General features: G+C 44.9%; 1 protein-coding gene across 1 annotated transcript in view; it reads right to left on the bottom strand.

The window, feature by feature from the left end:
• The window catches only part of LOC124553889 (guanine nucleotide-binding protein subunit beta-2), a 163,856-nt gene that overhangs the window by 45,641 nt on the left and 91,436 nt on the right, over positions 1–26,779 (bottom strand). The window contains exon 5 of the mRNA XM_047127905.1: positions 5,988–6,153. Within this exon, the coding sequence (XP_046983861.1) occupies positions 5,988–6,153 (166 nt within the window). The remainder of the gene's footprint in view (positions 1–5,987; positions 6,154–26,779) is intronic.

Below are 26,779 nucleotides of genomic sequence, written 5' to 3'. Positions count from 1 at the left end.
GAGGGCAGCGTGGAGGGTAAAAATCATAGAGGAAGACCAAGAGATGAATACACCAAGCAGATTCAGAAGGATGTAGGTTGCAGTAGGTACTGGGAGATGAAGAAGCTTGCACAGGATAGAGTAGCATGGAGAGCTGCATCAAACCAGTCTCAGGACTGAAAACCATAACAACAACATGTAGAGATACGACTGATGCACGAATACAACTGGGCACTGACCGACTTGCATTATGCCCACCATCTGGAGTTACAAGTGCAATGCCTTGGCCGGCCGGAGTGGCCGTGCGGTTCTAGGTGCTACAGTCTAGAACTGCGCGGCCGCTACGGTCGCAGGTTCGAATCCTGCCTCGGGCATGGATGTGTGTGATGTCCTTAGGTTGGTTAGGTTTAAGTAGTTCTAAGTTCTATGGGACTTATGACCTCAGAAGTTAAGTCCCATAGTGCTCAGAGCCATTTTGCAATGCCTAGACAGAATGGTGAGAAAGCGAGAAAATAGTTTTTGTGTATTGGAGTATGTGGAGTGGTTATCTGCTACAACTTACAACAGTGCAGCGTGAATTGGAAGAGAATCCCCATGTAAAAAGAGCACTGTACATTGGTGACGACAATGTGGGATACTAGCTATCTCTTTAAGGCTAACGGCCTTGCCACAGTGGTAACACCGGTTCTCGTTAGATCACCGAAGTTAAGCGCTGTCGGGCTTGGATGGGTGACCATCCGGTCTGCCGAGCGTTGTTGGCAAGTGGGCTGCACTCAGCCCTTGTGAGGCAAACTGAGGAGCTACTTGATTGAGAAGTAGCGGCTCCGGTCTCGTAAACTGACATACTGCCGGGAGAGCGGTGTGCTGACCACATGCCCCTCCATATCCGCATCCAGTGACGCCTGTGGGCTGAGGATGACACGGCGGCCGGTCGGTACCGTTGGGCCCTCCAAAACCTGTTCGGCTGGAATTTTCTCTTTAAACAGAAAAGAACCGGTCGACCAATTGTGACCTATGCAACCGTGGAGAGGGTGGGGGAAAGTTTCATATGCAGTCCAAAAAATCAATGGTCCGTGCAAGCTACAGCGTTGATTTTGAGACGGTGGTTCCATTTCAAACCGTAACGTCTCTTGCAACAATTAAAACCGGAAGATTATGCTCGGCGCCTTCAATTTTTGCATCACAATGCAGGAATGACTTGAGGATGAACATTACGCCTCACAAGCTGATATTCAGCGACGAAGCAACTTTCCATTTATCTGGAAAGGATAATCGCCACAATGTGGGAGTATGGGGCTTTGGAAATCCTCATGAAATCGCGACGCGTGAACGAGACTTGTAAGGTGTCAGGCAAATCCAACACCTTCCATGAAAACCCTGACATGATAAGCAAATCCAGTAGTATGTCACATAGCTCCGAATAAATCGTGACATTAAATTAACCAAAGTAATACGAGTAACGAGTGAGCAAATGGAATACCACAGACTAACACAAGAATGCCTAAATGCGTGTCATACCTTCCCACCGTGAGACAGACGCAGTTCCGAGGGGAGAAACGAGAACAGAAGCCGAGAGCAGAACCGTGTTAAGCTGGAAGGCCCTACGATAAGGGACGGACACCTACGTCGCCAACTAACCGCTAGGACCACCCCCAGCCCATGTTAAAAGCTAGAGACCTCCAGAAGAACAGTATAGATCTTACGATAACACTAAAAGGACCACACCAGCTGCAAGTTTTAGCGTGAGACTTTTTCGCGTCTCTGTTACGTTGCAAACTTTAATAACATTGCCCCACCACGAAAAGTATAACGTTTCTTATTGGACAGACAGAATTTTTGTAGGCGGAGCTTAAGGTTAACATTGAGACCCTGATTGGTCAGATGAAAACACAGCCAGATAGTTTTTTTTTAAAACCAACTTCGGTAAATTGTAGTAAGGAGAAGTTAGGAGAGGGTTGCTTCCGAGACGATGAGGTGAGCGGAGATGTGCTGTCCGCCGCCCCCTGACGAACACCGACAAGGTAATGAACGCACGCGATGCCGCATAACAGCGCATAAAGCTTCACTCAGAACTGCAGAAGTCTCATCTGTTACACCCCCTTTTTGCGTAATACTAGTGTCGATCGTCAATTAAAGCTCATTGTGTTCACATTTGCCACTTGAAGTAAAAATCTGAAAAGCGATGATTTTTCTGTTATATACTTATTGAGAAGCCACATCAGCCACTGTAATTTACGACAAGTTAGATAAGTAATTAAAGATAATTGAGGGTCACTGTAGACCATTTTGATAGTTTTCTCTTTTGTGAAACTCAATTTAAACCTAGATTATAGATGTGACATGGCATAGGTTCAAATGGCTCTGAGCACTATGGGACTCAACTGCTGAGGTCATAAGTCCCCTAGAACTTAGAACTACTTAAACCTAACTAACCTAAGAACAACACACACATCCATGCCCGAGGCAGGATTCGAACCTGCGACCGGCGCGGTCGCGCGGTTCCAGACTGTAGCGCCAGAACCGCTCGGCCAGCATAGGTCATCCTTCGATCCATTGTAGAACTAGGAAACCCATTCAGGGAATATTCGTTCACATTTTTGTTGAAAGCAGTTGGTTTTTAGCATCCTGTATAAAAACATTTCCTTTTATCAATAGTGCAATTTATAAACAATGTTTTGTGAGTAGAATAAAATTTCCAATGGTAAACTTAACTGCTTTTTCGACGTTATTTTACCAACTAACTAAAAATAGGAAAGCCTTGAACCCCTTCCACTAAATTTAGTTAGTATTAAGATTCTTTTACAGGGAGTGCAGTGGAGCTGATGCTGAAATCATTAATTATTTGGTTATATCATCGCTAGTCTCATTGAACTCTTCTGAACTCTACATGTCATGTGTGGTCTGGCGTCTCCTTACCAGCAACAGGTCCCAGGTTCAAATTAGTCAATTCCCTAAAAAACACGTTCAGAGCGTCGTTGCGCGAAAGTGGTAGGTAGGCACGATATACACTCCTGGAAATGGAAAAAAGAACACATTGACACCGGTGTATCAGACCCACCATACTTGCTCCGGACACTGCGAGAGGGCTGTACAAGCAATGATCACACGCACGGCACAGCGGACACACCAGGAACCGCGGTGTTGGCCGTCGAATGGCGCTAGCTGCGCAGCATTTGTGCACCGCCGCCGTCAGTGTCAGCCAGTTTGCCGTGGCATACGGAGCTCCATCGCAGTCTTTAACACTGGTAGCATGCCGCGACAGCGTGGACGTGAACCGTATGTGCAGTTGACGGACTTTGAGCGAGGGCGTATAGTGGGCATGCGGGAGGCCGGGTGGACGTACCGCCGAATTGCTCAACACGTGGGTCGTGAGGTCTCCACAGTACATCGATGTTGTCGCCAGTGGTCGGCGGAAGGTGCACGTGCCCGTCGTCCTGGGACCGGACTGCAGCGACGCACGGATGCACGCCAAGACCGTAGGATCCTACGCAGTGCCGTAGGGGACCGCACCGCCACTTCCCAGCAAATTAGGGACACTGTTGCTCCTGGGGTATCGGCGAGGACCATTCGCAACCGTCTCCATGAAGCTGGGCTACGGTCCCGCACACCGTTAGGCCGTCTTCCGCTCACGCCCCAACATCGTGCAGCCCGCCTCCAGTGATGTCGCGACAGGCGTGAATGGAGGGACGAATGGAGACGTGTCGTCTTCAGCGATGAGAGTCGCTTCTGCCTTGGTGCCAACGATGGTCGTATGCGTGTTTGGCGCCGTGCAGGTGAGCGCCACAATCAGGACTGCATACGACCGAGGCACACAGGGCCAACACCCGGCATCGTGGTGTGGGGAGTGATCTCCTACACTGGCCGTACACCACTGGTGTTCGTTGAGGGGACACTGAATAGTGCACGGTACATCCAAACCGTCATCGAACCCATCGTTCTACCATTCCTAGACCGGCAAGGGAACTTGCTGTTCCAACAGGACAATGCACGTCCGCATGTATCCCGTGCCACCCAACGTGCTCTAGAAGGTGTAAGTCAACTACCCTGGCCAGCAAGATCTCCGGATCTGTCCCCCATTGAGCATGTTTGGGACTGGATGAAGCGTCGTCTCACGCGGTCTGCACGTCCAGCACGAACGCTGGTCCAACTGAGGCGCCAGGTGGAAATGGCATGGCAAGCCGTTCCACAGGACTACATCCAGCATCTCTACGATCGTCTCCATGGGAGAATTGCAGCCTGCATTGCTGCGAAAGGTGGATATACACTGTACTAATGCCGACATTGTGCATGCTCTGTTGCCTGTGTCTATGTGCCTGTGGTTCTGTCAGTGTGATCATGTGATGTATCTGACCCCAGGAATGTGTCAATAAAGTTTCCCCTTCCTGGGACAATGAATTCACGGTGTTCTTATTTCAATTTCCAGGAGTGCAGAACAAACAGACACCACACAGAATGTTAGAGATTCGCCCAAAGTTAATGCTTCCTCCCCAGTGGCACAGACGAAGCTACATAGGCCGTTTTTCTTCAAAGAGAGATCTCTGAGATGGGTACCCCTTTCCTAGATGTGTTGCTCTTGTGATTTTTTCCACAAAAGGCTGCTGATTCCGAGAATTTCACCTTCCAACAGGACGGTGCACCACCACATTGCAGCACCTATGATCGTCGCTACCTATACGATGAACTTTCGCATCGCTGGATTCGGCGTAGTGATGAAGATGATGTTCCCTTGGACCTCAAGTCACCTGACCGAACACCTCCTGACTTTTCCCTTTAAGAGTGCAGAGAGGACCGTGTTTACTTACCCCTACTGTCATGAACACTGGGAACAGCTCAGAGAACGCATAAATGCTGCTGTGAGGACCGCCTGACAGGATGTCGTTACATAAGGTATGGAACGAATTTGACTATCGCTTGGACGTTTGCCGTGTGACTAGAGGAGCACTCACACACAATTTTTAGAGTGCAAAATCCAAAGTTGGATAGTGTCCAGTTCTGTTCATCTACGTAAATAAAAATGTGAACGCTCATTTGTTTAAAATCGTATATCTCTGAAAGTTCTTCACGGATTGCTTTCAAATTCTGATACAACGTTACTTTCCAATACGGCCGTGTTATTATATCTACTGGAGCGCCATATGGCATATACATAGTTCTTCACCGAGTGCTTCCAAATTTTGATATATATATAGTACTGCTATTGAAATTGCTACGCTAAGAAGAAATGCAGATGATAAACGGGTACTCACTGGACAGATTATTATACTACAACTGACATGTGACTACATTTTCACGCAATTTGGGTGCACAGATCCTGAGAAATCAGTACACAGAACAACCACCTCTGGCCGTAATAACGGCCTTGATACGCCTGGGCATTGAGTCAGACAGAGCTCGGATGGCGTGTACAGTTACAGCTGCCCGTGCAGCTTCAACACGATACCACAGTTCATCAAGAGTAGTGACTGGCGTATTGTGACGAGCCAGTTGCTCGGCCACCATTGACCAGACGTTTTCAATTGGTGAGAGATCTGGAGAATGTGCTGGCCAGGGCAGCAGCCGAACATTTTCTGTATCCAGAAAGGCCTGTACAGGACCTGCAACGTGCGGTCGTGCATTATCCGGCTGAAATGTAGGGTTTCACAGGGATCGAACGAAGGGTCGTTACACATCTGAAATGTAACGACCACTGTTCAAAGTGCCGTCAATGCGAACAAGAGGTGACCGAGGCGTGTAACCGATGGCATCCCATACCATCACGCCGGGTGATACGCCAGTATGGCAATGACGAATACACTCTTCCAAAGAGCGTTCACTGCGATGTCTCCAAACACGGATGAGACCACCCTGTGCATAAAGGCTCTGTTACGTGTAGCTACTGTGTTTGTTAAACTTATGGAAGAAAGCTAGGAAGTTGTGCATCAGTCTAATACTAAGGTCTTCAGGTGGCAGTAGCTGGTAACGGGTGTACACTGGCAGGTAGATGGGCCGGAGCCCCTGGCAGTACTCACATCTTCATGTCGCCGGAGCCGGTGATGAGCGTCTGGTCGTCGATGAAGCGGCAGGAGGACAGGAAGCCCTCGTAGCCCGCCAGCTCGCGCACGATCTTGGCGGCGCCCGTGGAGTCCCGGTTGTTGAGGTCGTACACCGTGCACATGTTGTCCATGCCGCCGCACGCTGCGGGCACGAGAACGGAGCAGGGTGGTGAGTGTACGACAGTGCGGTGGACGCCCACCGACGGTCTTTGCACGGATTAGCCTGGCAAGCGTCCCACCTCAACCCAAATTCTCAAAGCCAATCCAGTCTTCTCAAAATTCCCGCTTACACACGAATAGATTTGCCGAGGCTCTCCATATTCTGGACTAGCACCTGTGGAGGCGTAGCGCCTTCGCATCGCTCCTGTCACTTGTTAGGACGATATCGTTATAGGCATGAGGCATCGACAGATGTCACCAGCTGACATGGACCTGAGTTACAGAGCCGCACGTACTTGTACCAGTAGGCGGCAGAGGTCAGCAGTTGACGGACAGTGCTAGCAGTTGTAGTCAAAAGAATGGTGTAAAGTTATGTTTGACTAATATTTAATGTATTTGCATAATTATAATTGTTTTATACACTCCTGGAAATTGAAATAAGAACACCGTGAATTCATTGTCCCAGGAAGGGGAAACTTTATTGACACATTCCTGGGGTCAGATACATCACATGATCACACTGACAGAACCACAGGCACATAGACACAGGCAACAGAGCATGCACAATGTCGGCACTAGTACAGTGTATATCCACCTTTCGCAGCAATGCAGGCTGCTATTCTCCCATGGAGACGATCGTAGAGATGCTGGATGTAGTCCTGTGGAACGGCTTGCCATGCCATTTCATTCTGGCGCCTCAGTTGGACCAGCGTTCGTGCTGGACGTGCAGACCGCGTGAGACGACGCTTCATCCAGTCCCAAACATGCTCAATGGGGGACAGATCCGGAGATCTTGCTGGCCAGGGTAGTTGACTTACACCTTCTAGAGCACGTTGGGTGGCACGGGATACATGCGGACGTGCATTGTCCTGTTGGAACAGCAAGTTCCCTTGCCGGTCTAGGAATGGTAGAACGATGGGTTCGATGACGGTTTGGATGTACCGTGCACTATTCAGCGTCCCCTCGACGATCACCAGTGGTGTACGGCCAGTGTAGGAGATCGCTCCCCTCACTATGATGCCGGGTGTTGGCCCTGTGTGCCTCGGTCGTATGCAGTCCTGATTGTGGCGCTCACCTGCACGGCGCCAAACACGCATACGACCATCATTGGCACCAAGGCAGAAGCGACTCTCATCGCTGAAGACGACACGTCTCCATTCGTCCCTCCATTCACGCCTGTCGCGACACCGCTGGAGGCGGGCTGCACGATGTTGGGGCGTGAGCGGAAGACGGCCTAACGGTGTGCGGGACCGTAGCCCAGCTTCATGGAGACGGTTGCGAATGGTCCTCGCCGATACCCCAGGAGCAACAGTGTCCCTAATTTGCTGGGAAGTGGCGGTGCGGTCCCCTACGGCACTGCGTGGGATCCTACGGTCTTGGCGTGCATCCGTGCGTCGCTGCGGTCCGGTCCCAGGTCGACGGGCACGTGCACCTTCCGCCGACCACTGGCGACAACATCGATGTACTGTGGAGACCTCACGCCCCACGTGTTGAGCAATTCGGCGGTACGTCCACCCGGCCTCCCGCATGCCCACTATACGCCCTCGCTCAAAGTCCGTCAACTGCACATACGGTTCACGTCCACGCTGTCGCGGCATGCTACCAGTGTTAAAGACTGCGATGGAGCTCCGTATGCCATGGCAAACTGGCTGACACTGACGGCGGCGGTGCACAAATGCTGCGCAGCTAGCGCCATTCGACGGCCAACACCGCGGTTCCTGGTGTATCCGCTGTGCCGTGTGTGTGATCATTGCTTGTACAGCCCTCTCGCAGTGTCCGGAGCAAGTATGGTGGGTCTGACACACCGGTGTCAATGTGTTCTTTTTTCCATTTCCAGGTGTGTATGTGTAGTAATTAGCAAAAAAATGGTTCAAATGGCTCTGAGAACTATGGGACTTTACAGCTATGGTCATCAGTCCCTTAGAACTTAGAACTACTTAAACCTAACTAACCTAAGGACAACACACAACACCCAGTCATCACAAGGCAGAGAAAATCCCTGACCACGCCGGGAATCGAACCCGGGACCCCGTGCTCGGGAAGCGAGAACGCTACCGCGAGACCACGAGCTGCAGACAGTAATTACCAGTGTGAGTGTTGTATGAGTTCAGAAGAACAGAAGTAAATGACAATTGTTTTGTTTATTCACGAAGTACCAGTTAAACTATACTGCGGATTTACTATAATTAACTGTGCAGTCAGTTTATGGTACTAATAAATCGTGAGTAGAACACAAATTAACCGGTAATTTCAGGAGGAGTAATTTTATATTTGATACTTTTCTAAATTTATTTATTTAGCAATTGCCATAGAAAGAAATGTTTTACTATCATTGGTCATTGAAGTAAAGCGCGGGTTTCCGCGGGATAATACTGCAGCCTGATTTGCTGTTTGTGATATCAGCCAATCAGGAAAATGCAGGCTCGCGCCAGTCTATGCTGGGAACAAAGCCTTTGGTGTGATCTATGGGGGTCGGGGCTGAGGGTTCGAACTAGTAACATCTCATTGAAAGCAGCTCCGACGAAAGTACTGTAAAATCGCGGAAAAATGCTAATTACGAGTTTGCGAAGTAGTACAAAGTGTATTTAAGTGAACGGTATAGCGGAAATCGTGTGGAATTTCGGACGGAATATCAAAAATTATTGCTTTTGACTGTAAGTTGAAATCGCGTGGCGTGTTGTGCGATCTAAGACTCGAACAGGTATTACGTGTACAGCAGAATGCACAGCATTTGAGCGAGCATTTTCATAACCAAACGATCCGGTGAACTCTATCAACTTCAGTTACGGGTGTAAATACCATAAACTGGTTACGTGTGTGATTGTGGTGTGCGTGGGAGCTTTACATTGTATTGCCACTTAGTACGGACTTGGCAGTATTAACTGTGATCTTTATCGTAAAAATACACCTGAAAAATTTACATTGCCAACTTAAAACTTTTATTTCAGTAGCTAGCCACATCCCGTTCACTGGACAACTCTATGTATGTTGCGACCTGCAATAGGCAGTGGTGGTGTAGTATTTTCTACTACAGGTTTTAGCTAGACAAATGAACATTGCTGGACAGTGGCAGGGCGGTAAAAAGTAACGTGCCGCGCCGCACACCTCAGCCATGAGATGATGAGGTCCCACACTCCGAGGAGTGTAGGGGGCGACGTGGGAGACCTGCACCGCCGACTAGACAAGGTCCTAACGGAGATGGTTTGCCATTGCCTTCCTCCGATTGTAATGGGGATGAATGATGATGATGAAGACGACACAACACCCAGTCATCTCAAGGCATGGAAAATCCCCGACCCCGCCGGGAATCGAACCTGGGATCCAGTGCGCAGGAAGCGAGAACGATACCGCAAGACCACGAGCTGCCGACACCACCTCAGTATCGAACGTAAATGGGTGATCCAGCCTGAAACCCAGGTGCTTTACTGCTCTCGACGCTGAGGTGCTATTTCAGGCGACGGAGAGCCTCAGCAATTCTGTTCACATGTAAGGGGGAGGGGATTACCGAAGTGTACGATTCCACCCGTCTGCATTGACCCATGACGTCATCAATACGGCGGTAATAGCTATTCTAAGCGTCTCCAATATGGCGCCTATGATGTCACTACATACACACAGCAACAAACACGAAAATACATACAAATAAGAAAATAACATCTCCCTCCAAAAATACAATCGAACAGTCGGGGCAGCCGCAGGAAATTGGGGTTTTAGGGAGGGGACAAGCTAAATATAACAGTAAAAAAAGACACACCACGATCCCAAAACACAAAAATGTCAAACAAAAATTACAAAATCTTCAGGAATCAGACACTTCCCTTGACCTATATAGGTCAACCGCAGCTGACGATGCCAAAACACCGACGCCTACAGCACAAACTACGATAATTGGAATCAGACATTTCCCTTGACCACAGCTGGCTATACCAGAACACCAATAAAATTACTAAAATTGGTTCAAAAATGGTTCAAATGGCTCTGAGCACTACGGGACTTAACATGTGAGGTCATTAGTCGCCTAGAACGTAGAACTACTTAAACCTAACTAAGCTAAGGACACCACACACGTCCACGTCCGAGGCAGGATTCGAACCTGCGACCGTAGAGGTCGCGCGATTCCAGACAGAAGCGCCTAGAACCGCTCGGCCACACAGGCCGGCACGAAAATTACAATCTGCCATTTCCCTTGACCTATAAACTTCAACAATATCTATTGATACGAAAAAACCACCACTTACAACTACGAAGAACAAAACCAAAACCACAACAACTCAAAAATTCAAAAGTCAAACATTCCTACGTAAATTAAAACACATGCAATACACAAAAAACACAACGAAACGACGTCTACAAACACAACCAACTCATGAACTCCGCGTCGTAATGACGTCACACACCACAACACCCTTATGTCATGGGTCAAAGCAGACGGGTAGTATCGGACGCTTCCGTTGACCCAGGGGGGAATTTAGAGTAGCCTGGAGCGGCAGTGCGAAGCACAGGAGATGCCCTTGAGCATTAGACGCCAAATGTTATGGAATAAATTCTAAATTCAAGGAGTGGCATTTAGGAAACAGTTCTGTCTACCAAAGTAGAGACTGCATTTACCGACTATAGACTGCCTCCTACAGGAATAAAGCTACCAGCTTGTACCATCTTTGACACTTGATCGCCGCTCATACATTCTACATCACGTTCATCGCATTTGGCTCTTTTTGACTAAAAACTTCATACAGTCAGCTGTCATATTCCAGTCTATTATTCTGTTTGGAAAGTGCTTAATGTCAGTATTGGATTCAGTCATCTTGTTGGAGCTCAGTCATCTGGTTTTCTCTGTGTATATACCGATTGATCCAAAATTTCTCGAGAAGACTATAGTGGATGTGTCAGAACTCTCCCTTACGTACACTCATGCTCATAAGTTAAGGATAATTGCAGAATGTGGTGCCACACAACGTGGCACTACACAAAACTGGCGCTAATAGCAGAGGCACGTAGGGAACATACATGACACATGTCTGTAAGTCCACGATATTGGTGATAAGTCGAGAAAACCGCACCGAAACACATGTGCTACAAAACGCCACTGTTTCTTGCGCATGTACCCCGACATCAGTATGGGATATGATTACCATGCACACGTACACAGGCCGCACAACGGGTTCGCATACTCGGGATCAGGTGGTCGAGCAGCTGCTGGGGGTATAGCCTTCCATTCTTACACCAGCGCCTGTCGGAGCTCCTGAAGTGTCGTAGGTGTTTGAAGACGTACAGCGATACGTCGATCAAGAGCATCCCAGACGTGCTCCATGGGGTTAGGTCTGGAGAACAGAATGGCCACTGATATCTTCTGTTTCAAGGTACTCCTCCACGATGGCAGCTCGGTGGGGCCTCCATCAGGAGGAAGGTGGGACCCACTGCACCCCTGAAAAGGCGGACATACCGTGCAAAACGACGTCCCGTTACACCTGACCTGTTACAGTTCCTCTGTCAAAGACATGCAGGGGTGTACGTGCCCCTATCATAATCCCACCCCACCCCACACCATCAAACCACGACCTCCATACAGGTCCCTTTCAAGGACATTAAGGGGTCGGTATCTGGTTCCTGGTTCACGCCAGATGAAAACCCAGCGAGAATCACTGTTCAGACTATACCTGGACTCGTCCGTGAACATAACCTGGGACCACTGCTCCAATGACCGTGTACTGTGTTCTTGACACTAGGCTTTACGGGCTCTCCTACGACCAGGGGTCAGTGGAATGCACCTTGCAGGTCTCCGGGTGAATAAACCGTGTCTGTTCAGTCGTCTGTAGACTGTGTGTTTAGAGACAACTGTTCCAGTGGCTGCGGTAAGGTGCCGAGCGAGGCTACCTGGCAGTACTCCGTGGCAGTCTGCGGTCACTGATGGCGAGATATCGGTCTTCTTGTGGCGTTGTACACTGTGGACGTCCCGTACTGTAGCGCCTGGACACGTTTCCTGTCTGCTGGAATCGTTGCCATAATCTTGAGATCGCACTTTGAGGCACACGGAGGGCCCGTGCTACGACCTGCTGTGTTTGACCAGCCTCCAGTCGCCGTAGTACACTACCCCTCATAACGTCATCAATATGTGTCCTGTGAGCCATTTTCAACACCATTAGCACGTCTGAAAACGTCTGCACACTTACTCGCTACCGAGCGAGGTGGCGCAGTGGTTAGACACTGGACTCGCATTCCGGAGGACGACGGTTCAATCCCGCGTCCGGCCATCCTGATTTAGGTTTTCCGTGATTTACCTAAATCGCCCCAGGCAAATGCCGGGATGGTTTCATTCAAAGGGCACGGCCGACTTCCTTCCCCATCCTTCCCTAATCCGATGAGACCGATGACCTCGCTGTCTGGTCTCCTTCCCCAAAACCAACCAACTTACTCGCTCTGCGCCGTACTCTGCCACGCACCAACACACCTCTGCGTTTGTGGACTGCTGCGTGCACCACTGTGCGACGACCGCAGGTTAAAAGCACCGCGTGGTCACACCCCGAGGTGATTTGAACCCGCAAACCGCTCACCAGAGCGCTTTTTCACCATGTATCGGCATTATCCTTAATTTATGAGCAAGAGTGAAGGTTAAATATTACAATGTAGCAAACTGAGGGCTATTCTTTGCGCTGTGTGACATTTTGCGATTCTCTGTGGAAACAAATGAGCACTCGCATGTCGATAGCAACAATGTGAGGGTGAAACATGTTAGCGGGATTCTAAGCATTGTTGTGAGACGAGGTCTGTCTGCGAGAGTAAAATTTCAGTAGTGTTGGTCGAGAGCTCGGAGACAAAGGACATGTTACGCTGCCCTCACGTCGGTGATGGCAGATCTCACCACACTCAAGGCCTGATTTCATTTATATGGCCAGGAGAGATTTAGATGCCTTAGCTACGCTTGCGGATGTAATTGAAGGTAAAAGTCGCAAGCACAGCGCAAAAGCAATTGCAGGGTTAGGCTCGTGATCGTTAGTCCGAATTTGCGATTATCCCACGTTTTGCTTGTCAGTTAAAGAATATAGACTACTGGCCATTAAAATTGCTACACCACGAAGATGACGTGCTACAGACGCGAAATTTAACCGACAGGAAGAAGTTGCTGTGATATGCAAATGATTAGCTTTTCAGAGCATTCACACAAGGTTGGCGCCGGTGGCGACACCTACAACGTGCTGACATGAGGAAAGTTTCAACAGATTTCTCAGACACAAACACCAGTTGACCGGCGTTGCCTGGTGGAACGTTGTTGTGATGCCTCGTGTAAGGAGGAGAAATGCGTACCATCACGACTTTGATAAAGGTCGGATTGGAGCCTATCGCGACTGCGGTTTATCGTATCGCGACATTGCTGCTTGCGTTGCTCGAGATCCAACGACTGTTAGCAGAATAGGTGGGTTCAGGAGGGTAATACGGAATGCAGTGCCGGATCCCAACGGCCTCGTATCACTAGCAGTCGAGATGACACGCATGTTATCCGCATGGCTGTAACGGATCGTGCAGCCACGTCTCGATCCCTGAGTCAACAGATGGGGACGTCTGCAAGACAAAAACCATCTGCACTAACAGTTCGACGACGTTTGCAGCAGCACGGACTATCAGCGCGGAGACTGTGGCTGCGGTTATCCTTGACACGGCATCACAGACCGGGGCGCCTCCGATGGTGTCCTCGACGACGAACCTGGGTGCACGAATGGCAAAACGTCTTTTTTTTCGGATGAATCCAGGTTCTGTTTACAGCATCACGATGGTCGCATCCTCCTTTGGCGACATCGTGGTGAACGTACATTGGAAGCGTGTATTCGTTATCGCCATACTGGCGTATCAACCGGCGTGATTGTATGGGGCGCTATTGGTTACAAGTCTCGGTCACCTCTTGTTCGCTTTGACGACACTTTGAACAGTGGACGTTACATTTCAGATGTGTTACGACCCGTGGCTCTACCTTTCATTCGATCCCTGCGAAATCCTACATTTCAGCAGGATAATGCACGACCGCATGTTGCAGGTTCTGTACCGGACATTTCTGGATACAGAAAATGTACGACTGCTGTCCTGGCCATCACATTCTCCAGATCACTCACCAATTGAGAACGTCTGGTCATTGGTGGCCGAGCAACTGGCTCGTCACAATACGCCAGTCACTACTCTTGATGAACTGTGGTATCGCGTTGAAGCTGCATGGGCAGCTGTACCTGTTCACACCATCCAAGCTCTGTTTGACTCAATGCCCAGGCGTATCGAGGCCGTTATTACGGCCAGAATTGGTTGATTCTGGGTACTGATTTCTGAGGAACTATGCAGCCATATTACGTGAAAATGTAATTCCATGTCAGTTCTGGTATAATATATTTGTCCAATGAATACCCGTTTATCATCTGCATTTCTTCTTTGTGTAGCAATTTTAATGGCCAGTAATGTAATAATAAATATTAATCTCCACATCTAATTCATAAATATGCTGTGGTTATTAAATCTGAATGTAACTTTGAAACTGAAATTATTTGTTAACGTTCAACTTACGACGTGTGGTCTCTCAGACCGCGCGAAAATTTTCGAACTCGCTCTCTGAGGCCAGTTGCGGTGGAAGGCTTCCATACTCCTACTACCCTCCTTAAATTGCAAAGCCTACGATGTTTTGCTGTCGGTTGTGTTACCGCCTTCTGTGTTTATTATTGACACGTGTTATTGTTAGGTCTTGGAGTCTCCTAGACCGCGCCTCGTCAACTACGTACCGTACGGTACCGTATACAGGCTGGCGCACGAAATGTGTTACCAATTGTTTCTTTCACAATTTACGACGCACATTAGATATCCCGCTGGAATCTCTACAGCAGTACCAGCAGAGCTTGGAAAAACAAATGAGTTACGAAATAACGTGTAATTCACGATACTGCCGCTAGGAGACTAGTAAGCAGCAATGGCTGACAATGGAAGACTGACGACACAGCAACGATCGGCAGTTGTGATACTTTTTCATGAAACGAAAAGCCTCGTTGTGACTCAGATGCGTTTTCGACAACAGTTTAACACACGATGGGTCCGTTGCAAGAAGACCATCCACAGTTGTACGATTAATTTGTACAGGAAGGAACAGTATTGGAAGCGAAGCGACTTCGGCCTATGCCTGTTTGTTCGCCGGAGAATACTGAAGCGTTACGAGTCGCTGTACAGAGAAGACCCGGGAAATCGTATAGAAAGGCAGCAGTGCAACAGGGAATATGCAGACGCTCCGTTCAACGCATTCTTAAAAGTGACCTCCATATGTACCCATACAAGATGACCTGTGCACAGAAGCTTACTGAAGAACACAAGCAGCAGAGACTACTGTTTGCTCAGTGGGCGGAGGACAGGGAAGAAACTCTCAACAACGTTTGGTTTTCAGACGAGGCGCATTTTCATTTAGACGGTGTGGTTAACAAAGAAAATGTACGCTTTTGGGCCACTGAAAACCGACAAGTGCTTCACGAACGACAACATTGTGCTCCGAAGATTACAACGTGGGCAGCAATTTCCAGTCACGGACTTATTGGACCCTTTTTCTTTGAAGAAACTGTGAACAGCGAGCGTTATTTGAGCATGCTTCTCAATAGCTTCATTCCACAGCTTCTTGCTACTGCCTTGCCCTTCAACACGCAGTGGTTCATGTAAGATGGAGCTAGGCCACATGCTCCAAACACTGTGTTGGAGTTTTTACACTAGCTTTTCGACATGCGGATCATTTCACTCAGGTTTCCAGGTCGCTTCAATGACGGACAAAATTGGCCCCCCAATAGTTCAGACCCCAATCCATGAGACTTTTTTCTTTGGGGGTACCTAAAGGAAAAAATTTTCCCGAAATGTCCACGTGATTTAATGGAGCTCAGAAGACTTATTCTTCAAGCTTGCAGTGAAATTACGGACGACATGTGCCGTAGGGTAATCAATAACTTCAGTATTCGTTTGAAGGATGTTAGAAAACGAAATGGTGGACATATTGAGCATTTGCTCAGTTAGAATAAATCTCCATGGACAGCTCTTCATTGTAGGATATGTTCCTTTCAGATTGTATTGACAATAAAATGTGTATTCAAAAACAAAATGGTAACACATTTCGTGCGCCACGCTGTAGCTGAAAATGTGTTCGTACAAATTTGTCTTTTAACTTTCCCGAGTTTGACGAAATTGTTAGTCGGTCTATGGAGGAAGGTGTCAGTGATATAGATCAAGGAATAAACGAAAAAGACGACGGTTTTACATTAACCAGTGATCACAGCTCTGCTATCGAACAAGAGTATCATTCGGAGGAAGAACTTCAGCAAAGTTGTGATGCGGATCTGTCTGTTTCTTCAATGAAATTCTTAAAGTGTCTGTTAAAATAGAATGTGTTCTGAGTGGTGACAAAAATGTAGCTGACAGCAATGAATGTCAGTTTCACAGACTTTCTTTTTGTACCTATTTATTGGAATTTTTATGCGCAAATTTAGTTTTATTTGGAAATTTATTTGCTACAGAGATTGTATATAGTTTTTTGGAATATAAAATTCTGTACTCTAACAGTCTATTTATGTGTACTATTTAAAAGAACCGCAAAAAATTTTGTGCTTTTATGTGATAAATGGTAAAATGGTGCAGGCTTTGTTTAGTGCAATAAAATAAACTAGAAGCATGCAAACAATACTTAAATAAGACTGTAAAAATGAATGGTATATGGCATAAATTAAAATTTCAAATGATTTAATTCTTAAATCTCGGTTTAAACATGGGGGTCCGAGAGACCTTGTAAGAGGTCCATGATTAAGGAATTTGTTGCTGGCGCACTTGAGCAGATGTAATTTCAATGGATTGCTCACGCGCTGCCTGCGATATGTAAACTATAAGAGAATCTGAGACCAAAGAGCAGTGTTGACTGCAGTAGGAACTGTGTAGCAGTAGCAGTAAGTAGTTGCTGGCGAGCAGTCTGGTGTATCGTGTTGGCTGGGCCGGTCGTGTGCAGCGATGGCGGAGCCTCAGCGTTGTAGTATAAGGTAAAAGCAGCCTCGCGCATTTGTAGTATTGTTATCTCAAGTCCCATGTAAATGTTTTTAAAAAGTCTCTTGATAATAATCTTTCTCATAAAAAGTAATTTTTGACAATCATTCATTTCAATTTAAAGAATTTACTAATTCCTCCAATCCTTGGTCATCCCGATTATTGCAAATAAAAACCAGTTGTTCCTTTCATAAATGACAAATCTATCGGCCAGCATTGCACTGGGCTGTGCCACAAAATTTATTGTAAGAGCAGATATATATGCGTTATCCGGCGACTTCATTGAGGTAAGAATTTTCTCTTTTTTATTCAGAATGATCTTTCAGGGCCATGACGCAGCACTGCTGACGTCCAAAATTCACCAGGTTAAATTCACAGTCAATTATTGAAATGTTATAAGTGAGGCACATTTTTTTATTATTGAGAGATTAGTCACATTTTATTATTGATAGGTTACGCAATTTTCCTGTTGGTAGGTTATACTGAATGTGAACGACATAATTATATTTTTTACTGTTGAGAGGTTTAGGAATTTTTCTGTTTTGAAGTTTCACTAAACGTTAATATTATTTATATTATTTTTTTATTTTGTGGGGAGGTTACAACCTAACCTCATGGTTTACATTACAGAAAAGTGACCTCGCGAGTTAAGGGTTAGTCTGGTAATCAGCCATTATTGATACTTATAAAGTCATTGTCAGGCATCTCGCCATTATTAATACTTGTCAAACTATTCTTGGTCATGGTGATTTCTGAAGTTTTTAAATAGACTTAATTTATGAAATCGCTTCTTACAAGTTATTTAGTAGGTTACAGGACCGAAGCAAACTCCTTTTTATTAAGGTCATTCTTAGTAACAATAAGCCTTAGCCGCTGCTGCTGCATGCTGCTGCGAATTTCTGTAAACCACATGGATAAAGGCAGTCATCTAAAGAGGTGAGTGGAAAACGTAGAGCCAAAACATGTCATGTGCTCTAATCCAGCAAATTCCGTTTCACAAGCCAGATTATCTATCACTTGTAAATTATTATTCAAATACGCAGTCAGATAGCTTATCCAAATGTTAATACTAAGTTTTTCATGTAACGAGCTGTTGAGGGCTTAAATGACAGTCAATCTGACACTCATACAACACGCACACCGTGTTATGCAGGTTAGAGTCTGAATACTGATACTTCAGGTTGCTTATCGAGTCCATTTTCGCAGACGAACATGGGCTCTAATTGTTGTACGTACGTTGGACTTGTAAATTGCGGATAGTGAATTAATAGGTTAAGTCTGAGTTGTCTTTGTCAGGAAAAATTCTGCAGGTCAGGGTTTAATTTAAAAAAAAATAAAGAGTTAGTTTCACTCTCAAGATATTGTCCATCCCGTTAGACTGCTCTTCCAAGTCTTTTGCTGTCTCTGACAGAATTATGACATCAGCAATCCTCAAAGTTTTTATTTATTTTCCCTGAGCTTTAATTCCTACTCCAAACTTTTCTTTGGTCTTCTTTACTGCCTGTTCAGTATCTAGATTGAATAACATCGGGAATAGGCTACAATCCTGTCTCATTCGCTTCTCAACAACTCTTTCCCTTTCATGCCCCTCGACTCTTTGTTATTTGGACACACTACTTTATATGTAGGCCAAATACGACCGAAATATTTCATGATTTGAGTAAACAAGACAGCTGCGACTGTTAGAATTGTTTATTGGAGAACACGACAGGTTTCGCAAACTAAATTTGTTAAATATACTAATCACCATAGGTTTCCTCAGTATGGAAACATATTCAAGAAAACTGGCAAACAGCTAGCTGCAAAGGGTACAACACCTGTCCGCTTTACCCTAATAATAATAATAATGGCCAAAAATATAGACACAGAGAGGAATCAAAAAGGGAGTTATTTAAAGTTTCAGGGGGTGTACAGTATTTCTTGTGACATCTGCCATTCAAAATACACAGGACAATCGGGCAGAAGTTTCCATGCGAGATTTAGGGAGCATACTGCTAATTCTAGTACAAAGTCAGCGTTGAGTTCTCACTTGCAGGAGACAAGACACACAGCCTCTGACGTTGCCACCAATCTTCAAGTACTCCACTAGGAGAAAAAGGGTAATGTTCTAAATATTTCAGAACAATTGGAGATTCTTCAAGCATTGATAAGAGCCTCAGAAAATACCGTCAACTCCCTGACAGATATACGTCACAGAAACATTATAGCCAATTTTGTTAATTTAAGTGAATGACTTTTTCCAGCCATACCATTGTTTTCTTAATTATCTAAAAGGCTTTTTGGTTCTGAGAACAGCTTTTCTAATTGTAGGACATTGCATTGGAGAGTGGTGGCATATAGGACCCCACACAGTATCAGCAACTTCTTTTGAAATTAGTAGGTAACAGAAATTCTGACTTCCACAGCTCATAATCGTAGTGTATCGTTTGTAATTGTTTCAGTTAGGTAATATAAAGTGTGCAACCAGCCCCCAACATTTCAATCAAGGTGTCTGGTTGCTTACAATGACAGTTTCCAGTGGTGCAATCGATTTTTGAAACTATCTGTATGGTGACGTAGGTTAAGGTCCCCGGTGTCACACACAGCAGCCATTCACCCTGGTGGGCCTACGTTTGAGTCTAATTGACGAAACAAAGTTGGAGTTTTGTGTTAAAAGAGTTGTATTCCATACTCTGTTTGTGGTATACTGCATAGGATAACAGCTTCACATGCAGGAGGTTATGGGCTTGATATTCATTAAAGGCACAATTAATTTTTATTTTTAATCTTCATCGAAATTACTTCGATCATTTTTTTTATTCAATTGATTGATTTATATGCGATTTTTAAACCCATTCCTTGCTCACATAATTCTCATCATAATATCAACTTCTTAATTTGCTCTCATTTTTCTACCTATCACACTTTCTCCACTTGAAATCTTTGTTCATGCTTTTTTAATTAATTTTATGCATTGATTTTGATTTAATTTGTTTAGTTTTATCAGCCACTTTTTTCGTCCACATTATTGTGTTCATTATATCTATTTCTCATATTACTTAAATTTCGTTTTACTTATAAACCCGTCTTTCATTTAGATTTTCATCTGCGTGATTTTGCCCACAGTGCAACAAGTACTCAGGTTATGTTTCAAATGTTTGTATGACGATTACTGTGAAAGAAAAAATGCACATAAGGTTCCATTTTTGACCCCATTGCACAAATATAAGTAGATGATTTCGTCTTTTGGTTTTAATTGATAGATCGGAATTTTCAATAATTGAATATTGTAATAGATAAACATAATTTATTTCATATTCACAAAAATTTCGACTGGAAAAATTATGATATAAAGAAAAAACGAAAGAAATAAAAAAAGCTCATATGGTGATATAAGGTATGTGACAAAGGAACAAAAGTAAAAAATTACATTTAACCCAGTTGAATGAATAAAAAGAATGATCAAAGTAATTTGGACGAAGATTTGAAAGCAAAAAGCAAAAAAAAACTGATAAGATTCGAAGCCATAACACATGTTCTGTCCCCTATACCACGCAATGCAACTGCAATAAACAACTTTTTTTCACGCTCTTCAGGGTCACACAAAACCCCCACTTTTTTTTTTTTTGTCAGTTACTCGCAAACGAGAGTCCACTAGGGTAAATGGCTGAAGTGTGTGATACTTGAGATCTTAACCTACATCACCGTATTCGGTTTCAAAAAGTCGATCTCACCTTGTTAATATTTGCGACACAGCGCATCAGTGGCTTTCCTCGCTGCAGATAGCGGTCAGTTAGCGCCGGCAACAGCAACACTTCCTCCCCGGGCTGTCTACAATGGAGGTTGGAGATGGTCTTAGCGCACAATATACTTTGTCGTAGACGTTCGCACATTCGTGAGTCAGAAATTATAAATAGCTGGATATAAATATCAGGAATGGCTTTACCCTATTTAAACAAACCTTATTCTTCTGACTGTAAGCAGACATAGACCTTATCGCTTTTATTTGTCCGTTTTTTGGCATGGATAAATATCTCAAATTGTTGTTGTTGTGGTCTTCAGTTCTGAGACTGGTTTGATGCAGCTCTCCATGCTACTCTATCCTGTGCAAGCTTCTTCATCTCGCAGTACCTACTGCAACCTACATCCTTCTGAATCTGCTTAGTGTATTCATCTCTTGGTCTCCCTCTACGATTTTTACCTTCCACACTGCCCTCCAATACTAAATTGGTGATCCCTTGATGTCTCAGAACCTGCCCTACCAACCGATCCTTCCTTCTAGTCAAATTGTGCCACAAACTTCTTTTCTACCCAATCCTACTCAATACCTCCTCATTAGTTGTGTGATCTACCCATCTAATCTTCATCATTCTTCTGTAGCACCACATTTCGAAAGCTTCTATTCTCTTCTTGACTAAATTATTTATCGTCCACGTATCTCTGCCATACATAGCTACACTCCATAGAAATACTTTCAGAAAAGACTTCCTGACACTTAAATCTATACTCGACGTTAAGAAATTACTCTTCTTCAGAAACGCTTTCCTTGCCATTGCCAGTCTACATTTTATATCCTCTCTACTTCGACCATCATCAGTTATTTTGCTCCCCAAATAGCAAAACTCCTTTACTACTGTAAGTGTCTCATTTCCTAATCTAATTCCCTCAACATCACCCTACTTAATTCGACTACATTCCATTATCCTCGTCCGGGTTCCCGGGTTCGATTCCCGGCGGGTTCAGGGATTTTCTCTGCCTCGTGATGACTGGGTGTTGTGTGATGTCCTTAGGTTAGTTAGGTTTAAGTAGTTCTAAGTTCTAGGGGACTGATGACCATAGATATTAAGTCCCATAGTGCTCAGAGCCATTTGAACCATTGTCCTCGTTTTGCTTTTGTTGATATTCATCTTATATTCTCCTTTCAAGACACTATCCATTCTGTTCAACTGCTCTTCCAAGACCTTTGCTGTCTGTGACATAATTACAATGTCATCGGCGAACCTCAAGTTATTATTTCTTCTCCATGGATTTTTATACGTACTCCAAAGTTTTTTTTGGTTTCCTTTACTGCTTGCTCAATTGGCTTAATCTACAGGACAGCTTGCACTACTTCCAGTGCCATGTTTTCACATTCTTTTCTTTCAAGTTTTGCAATTCACGCGTTTCAGGGATTCTGCTAATGAGTAAGAACAGTGACCAAGTAACAATGGCCTTAGAGTGTCACTAGAAAGTGAAAATGACGAAATAATTTTTATCATATATAGAAAACTACTGTAAAGTTGTATCGCATTATTTGTAATGCAGCTTTTATAAGCCAATGTCCTTACTGACTGTACATGGTACTTTTCCTTTCACCATATAACATATCCATGGCTACTGAAGATTTCATTTAGAGAGGGTGAGGCAGCTCTATCATAACACCCCTTGTATTTCCCCAACCGTAATAGATACAGAGATGCCGTTTGGACGGAGAGTTGCAGGCACACAGGCTACTTGAATACATCACATTTCATGTTTGTGCTATTTTCTATTAAAGAGATATGAGGCCATCTTTGGTTTCCTTAAATGGAACCCTATGTTAAGTTTTAACGTAACATGATGGGCTTAAAAAGACGGTTTCAAATATGTGTGTATCATAATATTTAGGCGAATAGTTTTTCAGACACATATGTGTTCTCGTATCGTGTTCGTCCTTCGAAGCGGCGTTGTCCAATGCGACCTCTCCTGTTGTGTAGAGTACATGGTAAACGTCGCGTGTCCGTCCTTACACAAACCCGCCCATTTACCCGACAATAGTAATACAAATATTACAACTGTGATACCAAGATAGTAGACAACATACAGTATTTAAATACTACAAGATGTTAGTACAGGGTGTTTCAAAAATGACCGGTATATTTGAAACGGCAATAAAAACTAAACGAGCAGCGATAGAAATACACCGTTTGTTGCAATATGCTTTGGACAACAATACATTTTCAGGCGGACAAACTTTCGAAATTACAGTAGTTACAATTTTCAACAACAGATGGCGCTGCAAGTGATGTGAAAGATATAGAAGACAACGCAGTCTGTGGATGCGCCATTCTGTACGTTGTCTCTCTGCTGTAAGCGTGTGCTGTTCACAACGTGCAAGTGTGCTGTAGACAACATGGTTTATTCCTTAGAACAGAGGATTTTTCTGGTGTTGGAATTCCACCGCCTAGAACACAGTGTTGTTGCAACAAGACAAAGTTTTCAACGGAGGTTTAATGTAACCAAAGGACCGAAAAGCGATACAATAAAGGATCTGTTTGAAAAATTTCAACGGACTGGGAACGTGACGGATGAACGTGCCGGAAAGGTATGGCGACCGCGTACGGCAACCACAGAGGGCAACGCGCAGCTAGTGCAGCAGGTGATCTGACAGCGGCCTCGGGTTTCCGTTCGCCGTGTTGGAGCTGCGGTCCAAATGACGCCAACGTCCACGTATCGTCTCGTGCGCCAGAGTTTACACCTCTATCCGTACAAAATTCAAATGCGGCAACCCCTCAGCGCCGCTACCATTGCTGCACGAGATAGTGCTAACGATATAGTGCACAGGATTGATGACGGCGATATGCATGTGGGCAGCATTTGATTTACTGACGAAGCTTATTTTTACCTGGACAGCTTCGTCAATAAACAGAACTGGCGCATATGGGGAACCGAAAAGCCCCATGTTGCAGTCCCATCGTCCCTGCATCCTCAAAAAGTACTTGTTTGGGCCGCCATTTCTTCCAAAGGAATCATTGGCCCATTTTTCAGATTCAAAACGATTACTGCATCACGCTATCTGGACATTCTTCGTGAATTTGTGGCGGTACAAACTGCCTTAGACGACACTGCGAACACCTCGTGGTTTATGCAAGATGGTGCCTGGCCACATCGCACGGCCGACGTCTTTAATTTCCTGAATGAGTATTTCGATGATCGTGTGATTGCTTTGGGCTATCCGAAACATACAGGAGGCGGCGTGGATTGGCCTCCCTATTCGCCAGACATGAACCCCTGTGACTTCTTTCTGTGGGGACACTTGAAAGACCAGGTGTACCGCCAGAATCCAGAAACAATTGAACAGCTGAAGCAGTACATCTCATCTGCATGTGAAGCCATTCCGCCAGACACGTTGTCAAAGGTTTCGGGTAATTTCATTCAGAGACTACGCCATATTATTGCTACGCATGGTGGATATGTGGAAAATATCGTACTATTGAGTTTCCCAGACCGCAGCGCCATCTGTTGTTGAAAACTGTAACTACTGTAATTTCGAAAGTTTGTCTGCCTGAAAATGTACTGTTGTCCCAAGCATATTGCAACAAACGGTGTATTTCTATCGCTGCTCGCTTAGTTTTTATTGCCGTTTCAAATATACCGGTCATTTTTGAAACACCCTGTACATTTTAGGTAACAGAAATACAAGTGTAAATGAGGAGGCCCTTATTGGTCACAATTATTTCGTACGTATTTTTTTTTTTATTTGAAAATTTTACTATTGATCACAATACGAAGCAAATACACACAAAGATGCAAAATACATACTGTAGATCATACAAAACTTTATTGAAGCATGTGCTCAAAATGTTTCCCGTCTGCTGCAATGCACATTTGTAGTCGCCATTCGAATGATTTGTGAACGGCTGCGAGGGTGTCACGTGAGACTTCGATGATACGTTGCTTCATATCGTCTGGCGTGGTTGGTATTTGAGCATACCCTTTATGTTTGATTGCTCCCCACAGAAAAAAACCAAGAGGGGTCAAATCAGGAGACCGGGCCAGCCTCTTCACTTCAGCACGTCGTCCTGTCCAACAATCCGGGAACTTCTCATTCAACAGCTCTGTAGCCACACGGGAAGAGTGAGCAGGGCAGCCGTCATGCACTGACGCGTAGTTAGTGGCACCTCTTCCAGCAAAATGGGCAGAACGTTTCGCAGGAACTGTGCGTAGTTATTGCCATTCAGTATACCAGGAATGACGTACGGCCCCACAATGACATTTCGGAAGATGCCGCGCCACACTTTAACACTCCACGGTTGCCGATGCTGTACCTGTCGCAGCCAATGAGGGTTCTCTACTGACCAGTAATACATATTATACAAATTTACATTACCGTCGTTGGTGAAAGTCACTTCATCAGTAAAAAGCACCCGTTGAAAAAACGTTGGATCATGTTGTAGGAGCTGCAGAGCAAACCGGAAAAATTCCTGGCGCCGTTCGAAATCCACACCGGAGAGTGCTCGATGTAATGAGAGGTGAAATGGGTGAAATCTATGCCGGTGCAATATGCGTAGAACACTTCTGTGACTTATACCACATTCCGCGGCGATATGTCGCCACGGAACAGTAGGGTCCTTATGCTCCAACGCTAGAACGCCCTCTTCATGTACCTCGCCAGTTGCAATTTTCTGCCTTGTGCTCTGCATGACGTTCCATGATACCGATTCAAGTAGTTACTTGCAAAAACGTGCAAGAAGCTGGCGTGTAGGACGCTCACGATCAGAATACAGCTCTCCATATTGCTTTAAGGGGCTCCGGAAAGGCTCAAAATCATGAAAAGTTCAATTTTTACTTTTTTGCGTTTTCTGAATCTGCAGACTATTACCTTTTAATAGATATATAATTTATTCAATTCCGAAGACTACAACTATTTTTAAATTTTTTTTGAAATGTGTTCTACATGGGCGTGACCCACTGTGGCGCTGTGAAACTGCTGTCAAATGGTGTTATTACTAACGTCCGTGTTCATCAGGTACATTTTAGTGATGTGAGATAAAGTATGTGTTGTGGCTAACCTGTGATGGTTCAATATATATCGCTGGTGTGATTGTCGATTGTTTCATGTTTATTTACTCTGTCGTTATCTCGAAAATATTCGTAATTAATTCTGTTTCTTGAGTCTCTGTTTTGTTGAAGTATAATAATGAGTAAAAGTAAAGTTATTAGAAATCCTCTGAAGGCTTTTAAGAAAAGGAGAAATGTTGGAAAGCCAAAGGTATGTGTTATTACTGTAAACAATAAAGACGATAACCAAGTGAGTGAACCTAACCTCTCAAGTACACCTGCCCATAGCAGTCAAAGTGGGAAAGAAAATACTTCACAGAAGAAGCTTGGTTCAATGAGTGAAAACTATGAATGTTTTATGGGCGAATCGGATGTGAATGAAATATTTGATATGTCGGTCCTCAAAGGAATTTTTTCAAACTGTGTAAGATGTATTCATTGTAGTGAAGTTGGTCTGGAACTCTCCATAATAAAGCACGTAGGACTTGCTAGTGAAATACAACTGAAATGTGATAAGTGTTCATACATGACCACCTTTTGGAACAGTGTTGCAGTAACTGCAACTGAAGAAAATGGTAGCAAAATCTACGAACACAACATTAGATGTGTTTATTCCTTGCGTTCAGTTGGTAAGGGTGCTACTGCAGGTGCAATTTTCTGTGGCATCATGAATATTCCAAATCCCCCAACCAAGTTTACGACCTATAATAAATTAATAGGGTCTAAAGTAGAAGATGTCTGTATAGAATCTATGAAGAACGCTGTGGTAGAGGCAGTAATGGAAAATAATGGTAACAGAGATT

This window comes from Schistocerca americana, chromosome 11, assembly GCF_021461395.2.
Source record: "Schistocerca americana isolate TAMUIC-IGC-003095 chromosome 11, iqSchAmer2.1, whole genome shotgun sequence".
Lineage (NCBI taxonomy): Eukaryota > Metazoa > Arthropoda > Insecta > Orthoptera > Acrididae > Schistocerca > Schistocerca americana.
The sequence above is the reverse complement of the archived record's forward strand: the minus strand, read 5'-3'. Positions and strand labels throughout refer to the sequence as shown.